The sequence below is a fragment of the Musca vetustissima genome, unplaced genomic scaffold, assembly GCF_032173495.1.
Source record: "Musca vetustissima isolate MV318-11 ecotype Yass unplaced genomic scaffold, APGP_CSIRO_Mvet_v1 utg566, whole genome shotgun sequence".
NCBI lineage: Eukaryota > Metazoa > Arthropoda > Insecta > Diptera > Muscidae > Musca > Musca vetustissima.
Genome location: NW_026884077.1, coordinates 411,075 through 430,072, shown reverse-complemented (window position 1 = coordinate 430,072; position 18,998 = coordinate 411,075). Strand labels below are relative to the sequence as shown.

At 30.3% G+C, this 18,998-nt stretch overlaps 1 protein-coding gene across 5 annotated transcripts in view; it reads left to right on the top strand.

The window, feature by feature from the left end:
* Positions 1-18,998, top strand: part of LOC133331077 (B-cell receptor CD22) — a 135,788-nt gene that overhangs the window by 99,690 nt on the left and 17,100 nt on the right. For 4 of the 5 annotated variants that reach the window (XM_061539483.1, XM_061539482.1, XM_061539487.1 and 1 more), the window contains exons 20-21: positions 2,107-2,136; positions 8,472-8,612. In XM_061539483.1, the coding sequence (XP_061395467.1) occupies positions 2,107-2,136; positions 8,472-8,612 (171 nt within the window). The remainder of the gene's footprint in view (positions 1-2,106; positions 2,137-8,471; positions 8,613-18,998) is intronic. The other variant, XM_061539485.1, reaches the window with a different exon arrangement.

Sequence of the window (18,998 nt, the reverse complement as noted above, 5' to 3'; positions counted from 1 at the left end):
CTCCTCTTCAACTTAGTGAGCCTGTGTTGAGATTCTCTTCTGTAGAGCTTATATTCAAATCGTCGGTACTCTATAGGGCGGTAGAAACGATAGGAACAAAATATTCGTTAAAAATCCACGCTTTACGGAGGCTCAGAATATAATATATATATATATATATATATATATTCTTTAAAAATCCACGCCTTAGGAAAAATGTTCCACCAGGCCTTGCTGAGGATCTGAATAAATATATATTTTCAATAATCCATACTTAAAAGTGGTGGCGTATACATATTGTCATGCCTCATACGCCACAGTAGCCCATTGTAATGTTTTTTTTTTCAAGTGAGGTCTAATTCGGTCCCACGATATACTTGAGACCCTTGTCATGACTATAGAATGATAGACAATTTCTAGGTTTGATTTTTCGTAATCGAAGAAAATATTCTTTCACATGAAACATATCCTCATTTTCCGAAAATATTAAAACCCTACTTTTCGGCCCATCACAAGCCTCAAAGGTCCATCTCCAATACACCCACCCAACCATCAAGCGTTTAATCACAGTATTGCCTGGCCGAAAGCAAATAAGAAGTAAAGAACGGAACACCAACTGAACACCCAATTGTCAGTAACAGGAAACGGAACAGCAATACCTACAACATCATACCATGCCATACCAAGTCAACCCAAACCCAGCAAATCAAACTTCCCAACAGCAACACCAACAACAACTGCATTGTTAGTGGTGTATTGAAACATACAAATGAAACAAATATTGACAGTAATCAGTTTCCGGGTTCGTACATTCATTTCGTGTTCGACTACAATTGCTATTGCTCCAGCTGCTGTTGTGGAAGTCTCAAAGTGTGAATACAAAATTTCAAAGTGTGCGTGAATGGCCACTCTAAAAAAAGTGGAGGGAATGGGGAAGGGTGTTTGACAAAAAGCTTGTGGGTTTTATAAATCTCCCAGCACTTGATTGTGGCCATTCAATGTTCAGTCTCTTACACAACTGGCTGGCTGTTTGTCTGTCTGTCTCTGGAAATCCCTATTTTTAACTTGCAATCTAAATTGTTTGAGGATTTGGCACAATCTTACTCAACTCAACGAGTACAACGAAAAAACCCGAAATAAGTGTGCGGACCAAAGAACGATTCTTTTTTTGTTATGGTTTGCTGAATTCCATGAAAGTTCCCGCCATTGATTCAGCTCATGAGGTTAAGCTAATTTCAACAGCTGACAATGATAAAGATTATAATATAAAGTTTTCAAGTTTTCTCGCTTTGTTTTTAGCGCTTCGATTCGGTTTTTTAGTCATTACTTGACTGGTGCTGATTTTATTATGGACGTTTGTTTTTCGTTTGGCTGAGTTTCCATTACTCTTTGGATTTTTTTCACTTCGTTTCCTCTTAACGTTTTTTGATAGATTTTTCGTTGTTTCATTTTTGTTCTATGTTGATAAAAAAACAAAATTGAAATTGAATAAATTAACAACGAGCTGCTGATTATAGCCAACCATGGCTGTGGCGAGACAAGGGAATAGCCTTAATTGAAATGTGGTAAAAGATTTGAAAACAAGAAGTAAAATTGCTTTGCCATGAATTCTGAATGCCAATGGAGATTATAATGGAGTGTATAAAAAATTACAAACAAAAAATTGAACGAGATTTTAAGAGGCCATGGTGACGAGATTTGGGATTATAACGAATTTGAAATTATATGGAACTGTTTTTACTGAAAGTGAATAAATAATAAGTTTTTATAGAGAGAGAAAAAATTGGATAATATTTATAAATAATATATTATAAAATCTACGATCAAAGTTTATTTAAACACTATACATTTTACTTTTCTTTAAAAATAAAATAATAAATTTTCCGTCAAAAGATAGAGGTTCATTGTCTGTGATCCCTGAAATTTTCTCAAGATTAATGGAAGAATTTTTTTTTGAAATAGATTATTTGATTTTTATTTTATTTTTACTGTATATTTATTTATTGGATTTTTATTGACAATAATTTAATGTCAATGTAAAATTTTTCTTATTATTTAAGTTCTTATTTGTCATTTGTATTATTTTATATATTTTGTATATTATTTTTAATTTTATGTACTCCACAGCCACACCGTTCTACATTATATGGTGGAAAGGTAAATGAATACAAGTGTTCATTTTGGGCGAAAAAAATACTTATTTTTTAATTATTTTTGACTTGTTGTGAAATACAGCATGAAATGTTGTAATAACCTCCTTTCAATTGGCGGACAATCTTTACATATCCTTCAATCCCTACACATTTCTACATTTTCTCCAATGCTGATTTTTTCTGCTCGACGGTTATTCAAAATTATTTCTTCACTGCTTTAATATTTTCATTGGTTGTCGATGTACTCGGGCGTCCAGGACGATTATCGTTGTGTTCTATTCATACTAATTTCGCCAAATGTCACAGTGAAAAGAACATGAAACAAGATATATTGTAGTAGAAATCTTAACAATGTAAAGAATCTGTAATGGAATATCTTAAGAGTTGAGGTTTTCGATTCATTTGTTACATCTGGATGAGGAAAGAAAAAAGAAATCATGTAATTTCCTTGGAATTGTTTTATAAAGCCCTTTGGATTAGTTTCCAAATTATTTCATCCATAATATTATTTCTAGCATATTATAGATTTTTGTTATTAAACCTTTCTTTAAATAATTAATAATATTTTGAAGAGAAGTGAGTGATAAATTGTCAAACATTCAACCTTAAGATACAAAGTGCCGTATGATTGATAATAATTAATAAATGCTACCTGTATATGGGAGCGTATGATTGTTATTAATTTTTTTTTTACTATGGTTCAATATGAATTTCATTTAAAAAAAATATATATCCAAATATGGGCCCACGCAGATTCCATATGATTTCATTCATTCATTACCACATACGGAATTTTGTTTCACACATATTTTTGGAAACAATTATATAGGGCCTGACAAAAAATATAAATATTCCAAAATATAATGAAACTCTGAAGTATTCTAATAAATCGTGTTGGCTGATATTTAAAATTTAAATTTGAAATTACGATATAAGGAATTTTCTTTCAAAAATATATTTTGGCAAATTTATATAGCTCCTAAAAAATAAAAAATATGAAACATTCCAATTGATTGAAACTCTTAAATATTGTAATAAATCGTCTTGGATGATATTAAAAATGTAAATTTGAGATTAAAAATGTAAATATTAAAATTTGTAAATTTTCAATGCAAATATTTTCCTTTAAAATTGCTGGGATTAAACCTTTAGGAACATTGTGCCGTATGATTGATAGTAATTATTGAATGCGGTGTATGTTATGGAGCGTATGATTGCTATTAATTTATTGAATTCATTAAGCGTATGGGTAAGATTATGAGTTGTTCAAAAAATACCACCAAAATAACCTGAGGTTTTTTTTGGGTCTTATCCAATAAATTGTGTGTGTAGTATGAAAATCTCAATAAAATATATATGATTACCTCCAAGTATCCCCCACTTCCCTCTTCATCTACAAAATCGAAATAAAAAATTTCTCTTATTCACAACTAATATTGTATGGTGTTATAAATTTATATGCTAGTTTATTGTAAGTTATTTAATTGTAATGTAATGTATTTAATGCTGCTAAATACCCGTTTTTGGAAAATATGCTTATTAATATATTAAATATTTATTTTGAAAATGCTTTTCTTCCTTTCCCTCGTCGATGCTTACTTGATAATATGGCTTGCAGTGCGTCTTAGAAGTAAGTTTGATAAACAAAAAAATAATAATGGTAGACAAATTAACAACAAAAATATACACAAATGTATTTTCACAAAAAAAATGTTTATATTAAATTAATTTTGGTTTATAATGGCCTGTTTCTATAAAATTTGAAAAAAGCAAATTCAAATAATTTATCTAATTATAGAGTCGGTTGTATAGTGTTTCCGTAATGCAGGAAATAAATATCATTTGAATACATAGGTTTTTGGGTATCTATCCGCTCGAATAAGTTTGTTTCGTATTTAAAATTTTCGTTTACAAACGACAGGGCACTTACTATTGTTCATTAATTGTCAAATAATTAAAAAAAATTATTGTTACGACACAGGCATCCAAACAACTTGAACACAAATCTCAATTTCAAGAGGGAAAGATCAATTTTTAATTATCGTATATGACTATATAAAGAACAAATGTATTGAGAAAAATGGTTTCAGTCTTTGATATATTCTTTTTAAAATTCAATTCATTAAAATCCGGCAATAAATTGCCATTTTAAAAACATTTAACTTAAAGGTGCAGTGTAGCGTATGATTGATAAAAATTATTAAATGACGTGTGTTTATGGGAGCGTATGATCGTTATTATTATTAATTGTTATTTATTGTGGGTTTTAATTACGAACCGTAATAAATCTAATATGTACACAAATAACAAAAAATATCTAAAAAATTCTCCTCAAAAATGTCGTTTGTAAACTTCAGGTACTCAATAGTCGTACCTACTACCTACGTCTTTGCCTACTTAAATAATTTTAAAAATCGGAATCATCAGTTTGTAATAAAATACGTTTTGATTAATTTGAATATTAAATTAATACAAATAGTTTATTCAATACAGTTTATTTAGTTTAGTTTAGTTTATTTATTCCAAAAATGCAATTTGAAGCCATTAAGACCAACCAAAAGGTGCAGTGTAGCGTATGATTGATAATAATTATTAAATGCCGAGTGTATATGGGTGCGTGTAATTGTTATTAATTTTTTTATAACGGGTGTTAAAGAAAATATCCAAACTAGTCTCCAAAACGTCATTTGTAAACCCCAGGTTATAAATAATATTTATTTTTTCAATGATAAGACTATTGGTTTCTACTTAAATATTTCTAAAGATCGAATTCGTGGGAATAATAAAAAACCTTTTTAATAAAATATTTTTTGATAAATGTCAAACGAAAATTAATACAAATAGTGAATTCATTGCAGTTTAAAATATATTGGGAGGTAAAAATGTGTTACCTCCCAATATATTTTAATTTTTATTTATAGTATTCTATAGCATTTTTTATTTTATAGTATTTAGCTTGCTGTTTTCAAATATATTACAGAAGCAGGCCATAGATTTCCTCTCAAATTAAAAATATATTTTCTTCAAAAGCGATACATTTGTGTATTATATATTTTTTGTGAAAATACATTCCGTATTTCCCTACTTGATAATTTCTACTTTTTTCTACTTTTATAATGTAATTACTTGATACCAATAATGTTTTTATTTTTTCAGTTTTATTAACTATTCTATTTCTTTTTTATTTGTTATTTAGTTTGAAACCACACACCTTAAGTGTCGTCGTCTACCTTGTTTATTTTTATTACACCCATAAGAGTTACACTTTAAACACATTTTCAACAACACCAACGTAAATATTTACACTTTAGGTGACATTACAAAAAAATCAAAGTATCTTTTTAGCTAGAAATTATCTATAAAACTATCACAACAACAACCATCAATACCCACACACTGTAGATAAGACTGACAAGGAAATCATAGCTCTATGATACACTCCCAACCTTTCTTGGTATTTACCAAAGAAAATCCTTTAGATATGTAACTAGTAGTTTGTTTCTTATGAATATCACATAACCAACATTATAGTCAAATGACATTTCTACTTACGAGCCAATGTTACATTTCAAAACCAACAACAACAAAAAAACTCTGAAAAATGAAAACAAATATGAAATACAAAACGACTCTTAATAAACACTTCATACCACAAAAGCAAGGCAAGGAGTGAGGTACATACAGGTACTCTTTCTCTCTCACACACACACTCACAACAAACTATTGTCACACTACATCCATAGAAAAAAAAACATAACGGCATACCTTCCTAGAATGGAAATACAATAACTCTTAGGTAGAAAAATGTCATTTGTTTTTGCTTTACATCGCTCTCCTGGCGTCGCTGTCGTCTGCTTGGGTACTTCATTCAAATTTTGCCCAGAGTTGACGATGTGACGTCTATGAATATGACAAGACATGTTATGTGATTCCTTTTTTTGCAACTGCTATTGTCTGCAGACATTTTACAATGAATAGTGCTTGTAAGTAGCACGACATATTATCCTTAAGGGCATAATAATAATAAAAAGTAGAAAAACAGAAGCAAAAGAAAAAACAGGAACACTAGAAATATGGATTTCGAAAGATGTATGGAATTTGAAATGTTGTTATGATAGGTTTTTACTTTTAACATACATAAGTAAAATGTGCTTATGTAAAAATTGTAACACAGTAAATCACATAACTGAGGAGAGGACTTTTTTGCACAGAAACCAAGAAAAGAATACAAATCTTGGTAAGAGAAAAAAACAAACAACCATGACAAAATGTAATGAATGTTAAGAAATGTAAAGCGGGGGAAAAACAAGAACTGAAACAAAATATTTCTTGGTAAAAATGTTAACAAAGTAAGGAATTTGTAATGCAATACCTTAAGAGGTGGAGTTTTGTGTATATGTTACATTTGGCAAAGACATTCAAGAAAAACCAAAAAAAAGAGTCCCTGTATTACATTGTTAGGCAAAATATTATTCCCTTGGGCTCGTTCTCATTTTTTCCTTCATAATGAATTTTCAACATTTTAATAATAATATATGACCATTTTGAAATAAAATCCAGTATGATTGATACGGCACAAGGTACCTTAAGGTACCTTGTGCCGTATGATTGATAATAATAAGCAAATGCAGGGTGTATATGGGAGCGTATGATTCATATTAATTTATTTATTATTAATTCTAATTTCGAAACTATATTCAATTAACACTAGAACGCCGAAGGCAGTCATTTTGACCGCTTTCCAATTTCAAGTCCAAAAGCAACTGTGCATTTAATGACACTTTTTTTTAAATTTGGTGACTTTTTGTACCTCATAGAATTACGTTTATTATAAAAAAAATTCATCAAATTTTAAAAAAAAATGTCATGAAATACACAGTTGCTTTTGTACTTGAAATTGGAAAGCGGTCAAAATGACTGCCTTCGGCGTTCTAGTTTTAAATACGAATTATTAATATACACGAAAATTGTCAAATATTGGACCCATTAAATCCAGGCAGCTTCCACATACATAAGATAGGACTAAATTTTCCCGTCAATTTAATTCATACATAACGATAATTTTCTTTCTAATAGCGGATTACTCTTTTCCTTCATAAAAATTTTCCAATATTTGAAACAAATAAAGTAGGACTATTTAGAAATAAAATTCGGTGATTGATTTTCATTTTACTAGCATTCAACATTAAGATAATTGTTCCGTATGGTTGATAATAATTACTAAATGCAGGGTATATATGGGAGCGTATTATTACTATTAATTAATTTATTATTAGATCTAATTCCAAAACTCTAATAAATTAAAGACGAAATATGAATATACAACCAAAGATTTTAAATATTGGACCTATTCCATCCAGGCAGCTTCCACAAACATAAGTTAGGACTACAACATTCCTTTCCATGCCATTCCCACCACTTTTTTGGAATTTCAAAACTAAATTGTAGTTCTAAATTTTTGCAAAGGGTATGGTGTTAAAATTATCAGTTTTTGTAGTGCGATTTTGAAAAGTATCAGTAACAAAATCATTATCCCTAAAATTGACCCGATTAAATCCTTATCTGGATTGTGCCGTATGATTGATAATAATTATTAAATGCAATGTATATGAGAGCGTATGCTTGTTTTTATTGCATCTATTCTTGATTCTAATTTCAAAGCTCTAATTAATTCAATACGAAATATTTGAAGTCCAGAAATAGCCGAAATATATTCAATAATACAATAAAGGAGAATTACAAAAAGAAATAGGATACCACAGAATCCATATATAGGGCTCTGATTCTGGAAATTATTTATATAAAAAATCTAAAATCTCGAATTAGTTATAAGAAATGTTAACAAATACACTTGAAGATAAATAGATAAAAAATTATATTGGAATATAAATTATTATTATTCGTTCTCTGTGCCGTATGATTGATAATTAGTAATTTTTATTGGACCATTGGAGCGTATAAGTAATATTAATAACACATTACAAGTGAACTACCTGTCGAATACGTAACAAAAATTATTTTTTTATAAATAATAAATATTGTATTAAAAAATAATATTTTATTATTAAAACACTTTATATTTTCAAACGAAAAACTATTACCATTTATTTTTAATATCCACAAAAAATACATATCTTTCTATATAATAATTTTTTTATTTTTTTACACCAAGCATGAAATGAAACTCTATGTTAATTTTATGTTTCTTTTCTATGTTACAAAATATTTTGAGTTTTGAAAATTATATTTTGTGAATGTTTTTTTGATTTCTTATAAATATTTAAAGGACATAATTTAATTTCTTAACTAATAATAATATTGTTTCATCCCTATCAACAGAACAACTAGCCTGGTGGCAGCGTTGGGACAAGCCAGCCCTAATCATATTGGTTGCCAGCATATTGGTTCTGCTGTTGGCTGTGATAATTATTTGCTGTATTATCATTTGCATTTGTCGCCGGCGCAGACGTCAAGATAAATGTAAGTACAATTTTATGTTATTTTCTAAAGAAAAAAACGAAAGAATTTATTGCAAGGATATCACAACAAAACTTTTTAAATACAAATCCTTTCCCTGAAATGCAAAACAACAAACAAATCCCAAAGGAAATTTATTTAAAAAAATAAATAAATAAGGTTTAGGGTTATTATTTAATGTTTATTTCATTATTATTATTATTTTTATATATTATTATACTTATTTTATTTTTACAATTATTTTTATATATTTTGTAATATATATTATTTTTCTATAAGATTTTTTAAATGTATTATTTTTTGTCTTTACCTAAAAAGTTTTTTTAATTTTATTAAACGCTTGCATGGCCTTTTTCTTCAGCCACAACGCTTTATTATATCCAAAGAAAAAAATTATGTGGGCATGTAAAGCATGTTTTTGCATGAATTTCTTCCCATTTTTTATAAATGTTTTCATTTCAATAAGATTAACAACTTTTTTAAACCCAAATTACGAAAATACCTATTAAGAAATAATAGAAAAGCATAGAAATAAGGAAAAATAGTCCTGATTAAATAGGATAGTTTTAAAAAATGGACAGCATAAAAAATATAATTTTATTTTTTCAAAATAAAATTCAATTTCTAGTATTCATATACACATTTTTCCAAGTCATAGCATACAGAAACTTCATTTCCCTATTAAGTCATTTCAAAATATTTGTCAAACCTCTATGGAAAATTTTATTCATATTTAAATTTTTTTCAATCCAATTGTGAAATATTTTAACATTTTCATATCACAAATATAAAAATTAGATTCCTTATTTCCATTTTACCAAATTTAACAATCCGATTCATGTCCATGTGTCTATTCACATATTCCAAGAAATTATATAAAAACATATGTTTCATAATTTCCTCGAATTTAAGACAAAAAAGAAAATTTGTATGCATATTTTTTTTATTATAAAATATGTTATCAAAACACACATAAGAAAAAAAGGGTGAAAGAAAGAAATTGGGTGATAAATAGTTACTGGTTGCCAGTGCCGTATGATTGACAATAATTATTAAATCCGATTTGTATGTGGGAGCGTATGGTTGCTATTAATTTATTTGTTGTGAGTTCGGGATTTAATAGGAAAGAAATTAAAAATAATATTGATTCAAAGAACAAACTTTATTTTCTAACAATCTCAAAATATTTTCTTAATGTAAAATTATTCAAAAAATAAGATAGTTTCCTGGAGCGAAAGCTCGACACAGAATTGGTGCATTGTGCCGTATTATGAATAATAATTCTTGAATTCAGGTTGTATTTGGGTGCATATAATTGTTATATATTCATTTATTATGAGTTGTGATACGGAACTTTTGGAAAAAGAGAACGAAAAAAAATCTAAATTGAACAATTTAAATTTTTTTACAAAAGATTTGCTTACTATAAAAGATTACACTATAATAAAATATGTGACTTTGGCCATCAAATGAATTGAGGCGACCAATGACGGTTTGCAGTATACTTTATGTCAATACGTATACATCAAATATGTTCTAATCAGCATTTGAACGTTACCCATATATCAGGATGGAATTTCGTATAAAAATTGTTTGAAAGGAGCTTTTTTTATTAAATGTTCAGTTCTCAAGGACTTATAAATAATATTCAATAGGTTTATATCGGCCGCAGTCAAAAAATTAAAAAAAAAACTGAAAACTTGAAAGTATATTGAATATTATTTACTTACTGTAAGAGGTGACGTATGCGTTGTGACAACACTCATACGCCCATAATCACTTTTGATTTTATGTCAACTGTTTCTCCTGTAAAACAGCATTAAAATTGAGTTATTTTGCACATTGAAATGTATACCAAAAATTCTTCATATTAAGGAGACAACTTATTAAATTAAAAAATAAATAAAATAAAAACTTCAGAGTTCTACGAAAATGCTCCATATTATTTTATGGACCTCTGAGTCCCATGATAAATTTTGTTATCAAATCAAAGGCGTATACAAATTATTGTACACAATTCTGAAAGCTTAAGAGGCCTCTGAAAAATCTTTAAACACCTTGGAGACCTAATTCTCTATAGATTTGTAGAGGTCTATACGAATTCTATAAAATACTGCAGACCACCGTGGACTATTGAAAATATTCCATAAAAAACTTTCATTACCTCAGATACCATCGAAGAAGATTTTATAGGATTAATATAGGGACGTACTGAGAGACACACAAAACATCTAAAAAATTAGAGTATTAGAGACCTACGCCTATGAAAATGTTTCTATTATAGTCCTCAGAGAATTGTGAATAATTATCTTTAATACAATTACAAATAAGCTATTTTTGTTAAATTTTTAGACCTCAGGGACTTATATAAAATATGCAATATGTTAATATCATCGGCCTCAGTTAAGAAAAAATATAAAAACAACTGAAATTTTTTAATTTGTTGAATATTTTCCGTTTTCAATAAAGGGCGGTGTATACGTTGTGGCAACCCTCATACGCCCATAGGTACCTCTTAATTCATTGAGAATTTCCCATAATTCTGAAAGGAATTGCGAAGTGTTTATTCATAGAATTTGAGGTCTTTTCCAGCTTTGCTCCTTAAAAATGTACGTCTTAAGATGGAATTTAGGTGACCACAAAGAGTCTGACTTTTAGATGTATGCGTTATATCAATACGTATACGCCATAATGTTTTATCTTAAGCAAACTGCACAACAGAGCAGTATCAGATCCCTAAAACACCCAACACTTATATCATTATCAATAATTTTACTTTATAAAAGGCTCATCTTGACATTTGTCTTTTTTCAAATATTAGCCAATAGGTGGCAACAAAGTTAGTGGTCTTGAGCGTATAATTTATGTTAATACGTATACACCATTATGTTTTATCCCAAGCAACCTCATTATAGGTCGGTTAGAAGAACCTTTTAATACCCTTTCCTAGTATGTTTTTCATAATGACATTTAATTTTATAACAATATTTTTTGTGATATTAGATATCTTTCCATTCCATTCTATTTCCTGAAATTAAAAACAAATAAAATAAATTAGCTAGAAAAAAATGGGTCAAAAACAGGTCAAATATTAATTTCTATTATATAACATATGATTTATGTGACCCGGGGCGTATACATGTTATTAATTATGATTACATTTTCAATTGCATACTCAGCACAGAGGGAGGGGTTCGTATGGGTTATGCAAACAATTAAAACAAATATTAAAACTTTTTTCATTCTAAGACTCCCTTTTAATTTATCACCCCATTTCTCTCTTCACTCTACGTTTTTGTTTTTTCTTCAAATAAATCATATAAATTGTTATAAACTTTTAATTTATATCAAATTCAATTGTTTTCCTCGTTTAATGCTTTATTTGTCTAAAACATTTTATTATTATTATAATACTGTAAATATTTCAAAAATGTTGCAACAATTAATTAAATACAAATATATGTTTTTTTTCATCTCTTTTCAAATGCTTTTTTTATGTTATGCTTTTTTGCCAAATGTAAATAATCAACAAATGTAACAACAACAACACGAACCACTACAAACAAAAAAACGAAATGCAAATGCTTTTGATAAACACAACAAATGCCACAAAAAAAAAACAACAACAAAATACAACTAAATGTTATTAACTAAAAACACAAATATATGCAAAATGTGAATGTGTCTGTCTGTGTGTGTGCCTGAATGCTAAAACACTAAAAAAATTATAACTACAACAAAAAATCCAACAAAATCCAACAAAACTCATTAACTCTGTAACAACAACACCAACAACTAAAAACATATCATCACATTTGCAATAAAAACAACAACAAAAACAAAACACTACATCTAATTAAATGCGAATAAAAACACAAACACAAACAAAAACTTTTTTGAAAACTAATCGATGACAACAAATCCCTACAATCATTTCCAATTAAAAATGGGAAAACAAAACACATTCCAACCAAATGGAAAAATACCAACAACAAAAACATTGTCATAAAATAACATAAATACTCATACATCTGCACACAAACTTTGACACGGGTGTTAAAAATAATTAATAAACAAATTGGTATTTAAATGAAACGAAAAAAAAAACACGATGACCACATTAATGTTGAAAATTCCACAACACAACAAAAATAATAAACAACATTAAAATAAACATATGTAATTTTTGTTTTTTCCAAACTACTAAATAATAATATTAATTAAAAATTTATTAAATTAAACACTAAACACAACAAAAACTACAAAACATTCTTAACACAATGTCATCAACACTCAACTAAACATTAACAAACATAAACATTATGGCCCTTGGCTTTTTTGAAATGGTGTGCGTGCGTGTGACTGTGTTCATAAATAAATTTGTGTTTTTTTTCTTGCTTTGTTTTATGCTGTGGATGTTATCTCTCTTTTAATTTAATTAACAAAAAAACATTTGCAAAATTCTAAACAAAAAACTGAATACCATTACCTAATCAAAATCATAAAACATCAACATATTACCATAAACCCTGGGGTTTCGTAAATATCACCAACTCCTGAACATTTCTTCGTGGCAATTTGCTTAAATTTTGTTTCGACTCTTAATGTTGTGTCCCCGCTCACACTACTCATCACCAACCATAACAAAAAAATGTTTTCTGTACACATCACAAAAATTCAAAATTAACATTAAAATCGAAACCAAAAAGATCGTACCGATGTCTCTATGAGTGCTACCCACAGGTAAGTTTAATGTTCTATTTTTCATTCAACATTTTAAATATTGTGTATTATAAATTTTTTGGCTAAATTTTTATTGCTAATTTTCTTTATAATTTGTAATATCAATTAAAAAAAAAATTATAAAAAGAATTGAAAACTTGAATGTATTATATGTTGAATATTATCCATTTTCTGTAAGGGGTCGCGTATACGTTGTGACAACACTCATACGCCCATAATCACCTTTGATTTTATGCCTGGTGTTTTACAGGAGAAACATCTTCTATAAAACATCATGAAAAGTGAGTACTTCTACGCATTGAAATGAATTCCAAAAATTCCTAATTTTGAGGAGGATATTTATTTAAAATAAAATAAACAATTTGGGAATAGACATTGAAATTGATTCCAAAAATTCTTAATTTTAAAGAGACTATTTTTTTGGAAAAAAAAAAGAATGAAATAGAATAGAGTTATACGAAAATTTTCCATGTTATTTCATGGATCTCAGAGCCCTATGACAAATTGTTCTATAAAATAGGCAAAGGCATATATAAATTTGTGTAAATAATTTGGAAGGCCTCAAAGGTATCTGAAATGTTCTTTATAAATCTTTAATAATCTTAGAAGCCAATGAAAATCTCACAATGCATTTGTAGAGGTATCTAAAAATTCTATAAGATGCTGTAGACAACAGTGGACTATGGAAAATATTCTACAAAATAAATTGCCAATACCTCCGATACCATTGAACAAGCTTTCATAGGTTTTATATAAATGTATATTATAGTCCTCAGAATATTGTGAATAATTTTCTATACAAGTTTAAAGAAGCTGTGTTTATTAACTCTTTAAAACTCAGAGACCTAACCCAAGTATGCAATAGGTTAAAAGAAAATATAAAAAATGCTGAAAACGATTTAATTTGTTGAATATTTTCGATTTGCAATAAAGGGTGGAGTATACGTTTTGCCAACACTCATGCGACCATAGGCACCTTTGACTTGATTGGTAATTTTTAGAATTTGAAAGTTTTTTTCTGAATATTAACAATTGGAATTATCCATATTTCCGAGATTAGTAGCCTTCAAACAAAAACTTGTTCCAAAATAATAACCTCAGTATATTTTTTGGGAAAATTATTTGTTTGGCAAATATCACATATACGGAAAAGTGTTCTTTGAAATGTGCAAGTCTTAAGAGACCTATCAAAATGTTTCTAAAATTCTTTATAGGCTTCGGAGTTCTTAGAAAAACAATCTTTACGGTAAACTTTGTTGCATATTTTCCGTTTACAATATAGGGTGGCTTATATGATATGACAACACTCATACGTCCATAGGTACCTTTAATTTAATAGGCCATTTTTAAAATTTGAACGTTTTATGTGAAGGTTAACGCTTGGAAGTATCCATATTTTTTAATTTTGTACCTTTTAAACAAAATATTATTTCAAAATAATGTTGTCAGTATATTTTTGGGATAAAATATATTGGAGTTGTTATGGACCTCAGTAACCTAGAAAATTGTTCTATGAAATGTGAAAGGCCTTAGAAGCCTATGAACATTTTTCTAAAATACTTTTAGACCTCAGAGATCTTAGAAAAAAATTCTATACAATTTATAGTCCTCAAAGTTCATTGAAACAATGCTTGAAAACAGTGTGTGCCTCAGTAGGTTACGGATAATTTTCTATTAAATTGCATTGGCTTCAGAGTCTCGTGAAAAAAGCGTCATAAGAATGTATATGTCTCAAAACCTTAAGAATATTCTTTTTAGAAATTGATCAACCTCAGAGGGCAATTAAAAGTGTCTATAAGATTTTTTAGGTTTCAGATGCCCTTGATATTTTCCCATAAACTTTTAAAAACGTTAGAGGGTCATAAAAATTTGTCCTTCCTATTTTATATGGCTCAAACACTCAAAAAAAATTATCGGAAATATTTAACATGCTCCATAGAGGCCTTTCAATATTTTTTCTAAGGAGTATAACTTTTTGTAACATGTTATACTCCTTAGAGGTATATAAGCACATTTCTTTAAAATTCTTAGCCCTTGAATAATTTTCTTATTTGATTAGGACTCCATAATTTTTATTTCATTCATCTGAAAAGAAGAACGTTACATAGCATTTGAATGTTTCTATATCATTGTCCTCGAAACGTATCCGGTGTGTCCGGTAGAAATTTCAACATTTATTCTAATGGACTATACTGCGTATGATTCATATTAATTTATGCCAGCGTAGAGTATAATTACCGTATTATAAATAATTACAAATAGAAATAATACGACAAATTGAACGGATATTAGAAAATATTACTTATTATTAGAATAAATAATAATTAAAATAACACACAGGTTTTTGAGGACTATACAGCGTATGATTGATACGTCGATGTGGAGAATAATTCCGTATTGTTCATGACTATGTCATCTGTGCATATGATTACCAACATAAATCCTATGTTCCAAGACACAGATAAGAGACTTTATTTGGGCAAATTTATTTTTATAAGTTAAAATAAATCATAGGCATTGGGAATATTCTGCAAATACTTCAAGTTTTCAAGATAAAGTAAATTTTTGTTATTTTTAAATTATAATTTTAAAATGTATTTATTTACGTCATTTTTTTATTTTCCCTTTTCGTTTCATGCGTATTATTGCCACATCAATGTATCTTTTGCACTTTTGCTTAACGATTTTTAATGTGTATGTCCACACTGTATATACATATATATTTTTGTGTGTGCGTAATTATTGTATATATGTAATTGTAAATCAAATATTATGGCTTGTTGATTTTGTTTTTCGTTTTTGTTGTATATTCAAAACGCTTATTTACCTAAACGCGAACAAAAATCTCAAACATAAAATCATCCAACATCATCAACAACAACATCATTTCAAAAAAAATCGTCATTTGATAATGATATTTTTTCCAAAAACAAAAATGAAACGAAAAACCATATTTGATCCATTAGTGTACTATCGTATCAACCAAATATGCCACAATTGATTCAAAGCAATTCGGTGCTGCCCAGTACACTGAAAGTGCCAATAATGCCCAGTGTTATAATGCCAGCGACACTCAGTGTAGCAGCACAGATGAAAGAGCCAGTTATAGCACCCTGTATTATGGCCGTCAATACGCCAACACTGCCTCAGCGAACAGCACATCAAACTCCAAAGACACCTACACAAATGCCCGTCAATGCAAATGCCATGCACCCATATACACTCAGAGAAAATGTTGACAGCACTACAGCGGCAAAGGCAACATTAACACATAATACCATTACACAAATAAACACAAGCACAACGACAGCGACATCGATACCATCATCAACATTAGCACCTAACACCACCACTGGCACACACACTAACACCACCACCACCACTGATAGTAGTAGAAGTGGTAACAGTAATAACACCACCAATACAACCTCCACCACCGACACCACCATCCCACTAACCCAAACACCCAAACTCAGTGTCCGGCATAATATTGCTCAGGCTCCCAAATCACCACCCCGCTGGCCATTGCGGCCCGGTGTTATGGTGCATGTTAGCAGTGATACCAAAGAAAATTTAGCTGTAAATCGCATGACACTAAAACCGAATGCAACACTGGCTAATTTGACAGCCTCGACAGTAAATGACAGTTCGGTGTCTTCATCAACACTAAATAACAGTGCCGGCAATGCCACTCAGACGACATTACTCAATGTCACCAATGGCAGCAGCCAGACGAGACAAACGGCCACCATGGGCCGCATCATAGGCAGACAAGGTAGGGCATTAATGGCCGGCAACAAAGGCCGTGAGGTGGAGGTGATAGCTAACAATAACAATAACAACAACAATAATAACAACACACAGTCAAACTGTGCACCACCACAGCCTAACATCGACACAGGGGGAGGCACAAAATCATCAAATGATACCGAACTAATGATGAGTGCTGGCATTTCTACAGATTTACAAACGGAACTGCACAAAATGGAAAATGTTGAACCATGCCAGCAAAGGCATGGTGCGACGACCGGCAGCACAAATGCCAATAATGCCAATGAGGATGGTGTTACCGAAATTCAAAGACTGACAACAGCAACGGAAACGGAAATACGTGTGGAGCCATCAACGCAAGAGTCAAACCAACCAGAGGCCACCAAGATACTGGTACGGAAATCCCATTTCCAAAGAGTGGAACAATTTTTTGTAAATATTTTCTTTAAACGGCGTTCCGCCGCGGCCAATACCTGCCGCGACAGCCAACGAAGTCATGTGGGCCTATTGGGTGGTAAATTTTGGAAGCGTTCCGAGGCCACCCCAACGCCCTTTGCCACCGAGCATCGATTGAAAGGCATACGCAGCAGTGGCAGTGGTAATTAAATGATTTTTTCTTTGATTTCAATTCTCTTTTCATTTGCTTTTGTTTTCATTTTTTTAATTTTTGCTTTATTTTGCCTTTTTTATTTTTCAATTTCATTGTTTTCGCAACGTATTTAGTTACATATAAGAAATGCGCTAAGACAACCAGTACAAACAACACCAGTACAACAAACACCATTTGCACTACCACACCAACAACAACGACGACGTCGACAAGTAGTAGTCGTGTAGACAACATTAACACACCACACAACAACAACAATAGTCACACAACTAATCCAAATACAAATTTAATCACTACCACTCCAGTAATCACAACGGCCATCAGCCAACAACAAATACCTCAACCACAGACACTAACACCTCAACATCCACAGAGTCCACAAGTTGCGCCAACTCATCCACAACAACATCACCCAGCACATCAACGCCCATTACCAGTATCGATGATCTCAATGGGGCCTTCCTTAAATACCAATCACCCGGTTATATACGCCGACCCCAAAAACGTTCGCAACACCAGCAGCGTCACTACCAACGATCGAACAACAACAAACACCAACATCAGCAGCAGCAACAGCACAACCACCACAACAAACGTTACTCCATCTACAGCATCGAATCAAACGGCGCACAAACGTGCCGATACGATCAGCCTAAATTCGAGTACGCGCTCCAACACCACCCGCAAGGGTATACTGAAAGCGCCTACACCTCCGCCTCGACCACCGCCACCAGTGCGTCGAGTAATTGTCTCAATGTCACAAACGGACTGCCAAGCGCAGCCACAACAACCGCGTCAGCGTCAACGCTTGGTCCAACGTTCGGTCAGTCTGTTGTGCCCCGGCCCCAAAACCGAAAGAGTTCAAAGTAAGATTTTTTGTTGGGTTTTGTTTTATATATTTAATTTCCATTATGCTTTTATTTGATTTTCATCATCTTCGGGTAGGTTGCAGTATCGAAAAGAAACAAATTACACAAATCATTTCAAAATTCATTGTTAATTAGGCTAGCCATCATCACTAACCAATTTCGTTACGAATTTCATACAAAAAAATACGCTTTAAGATCTGAAATGTTGGAAAAATGTAAAATAAATTCTTTAGAGGCTCCCAAATCCTTCGTATGGACAATTCTTCGCAAACACAAATTCATCTTAAAACAGTAAACTAGAAATATACTCATCTGGTGTAATAATTATGTTTTATATATGGCCTAAAAGTATGCATCACACATTGCAAATAATCAAAATAATAATAAAAAATCCTT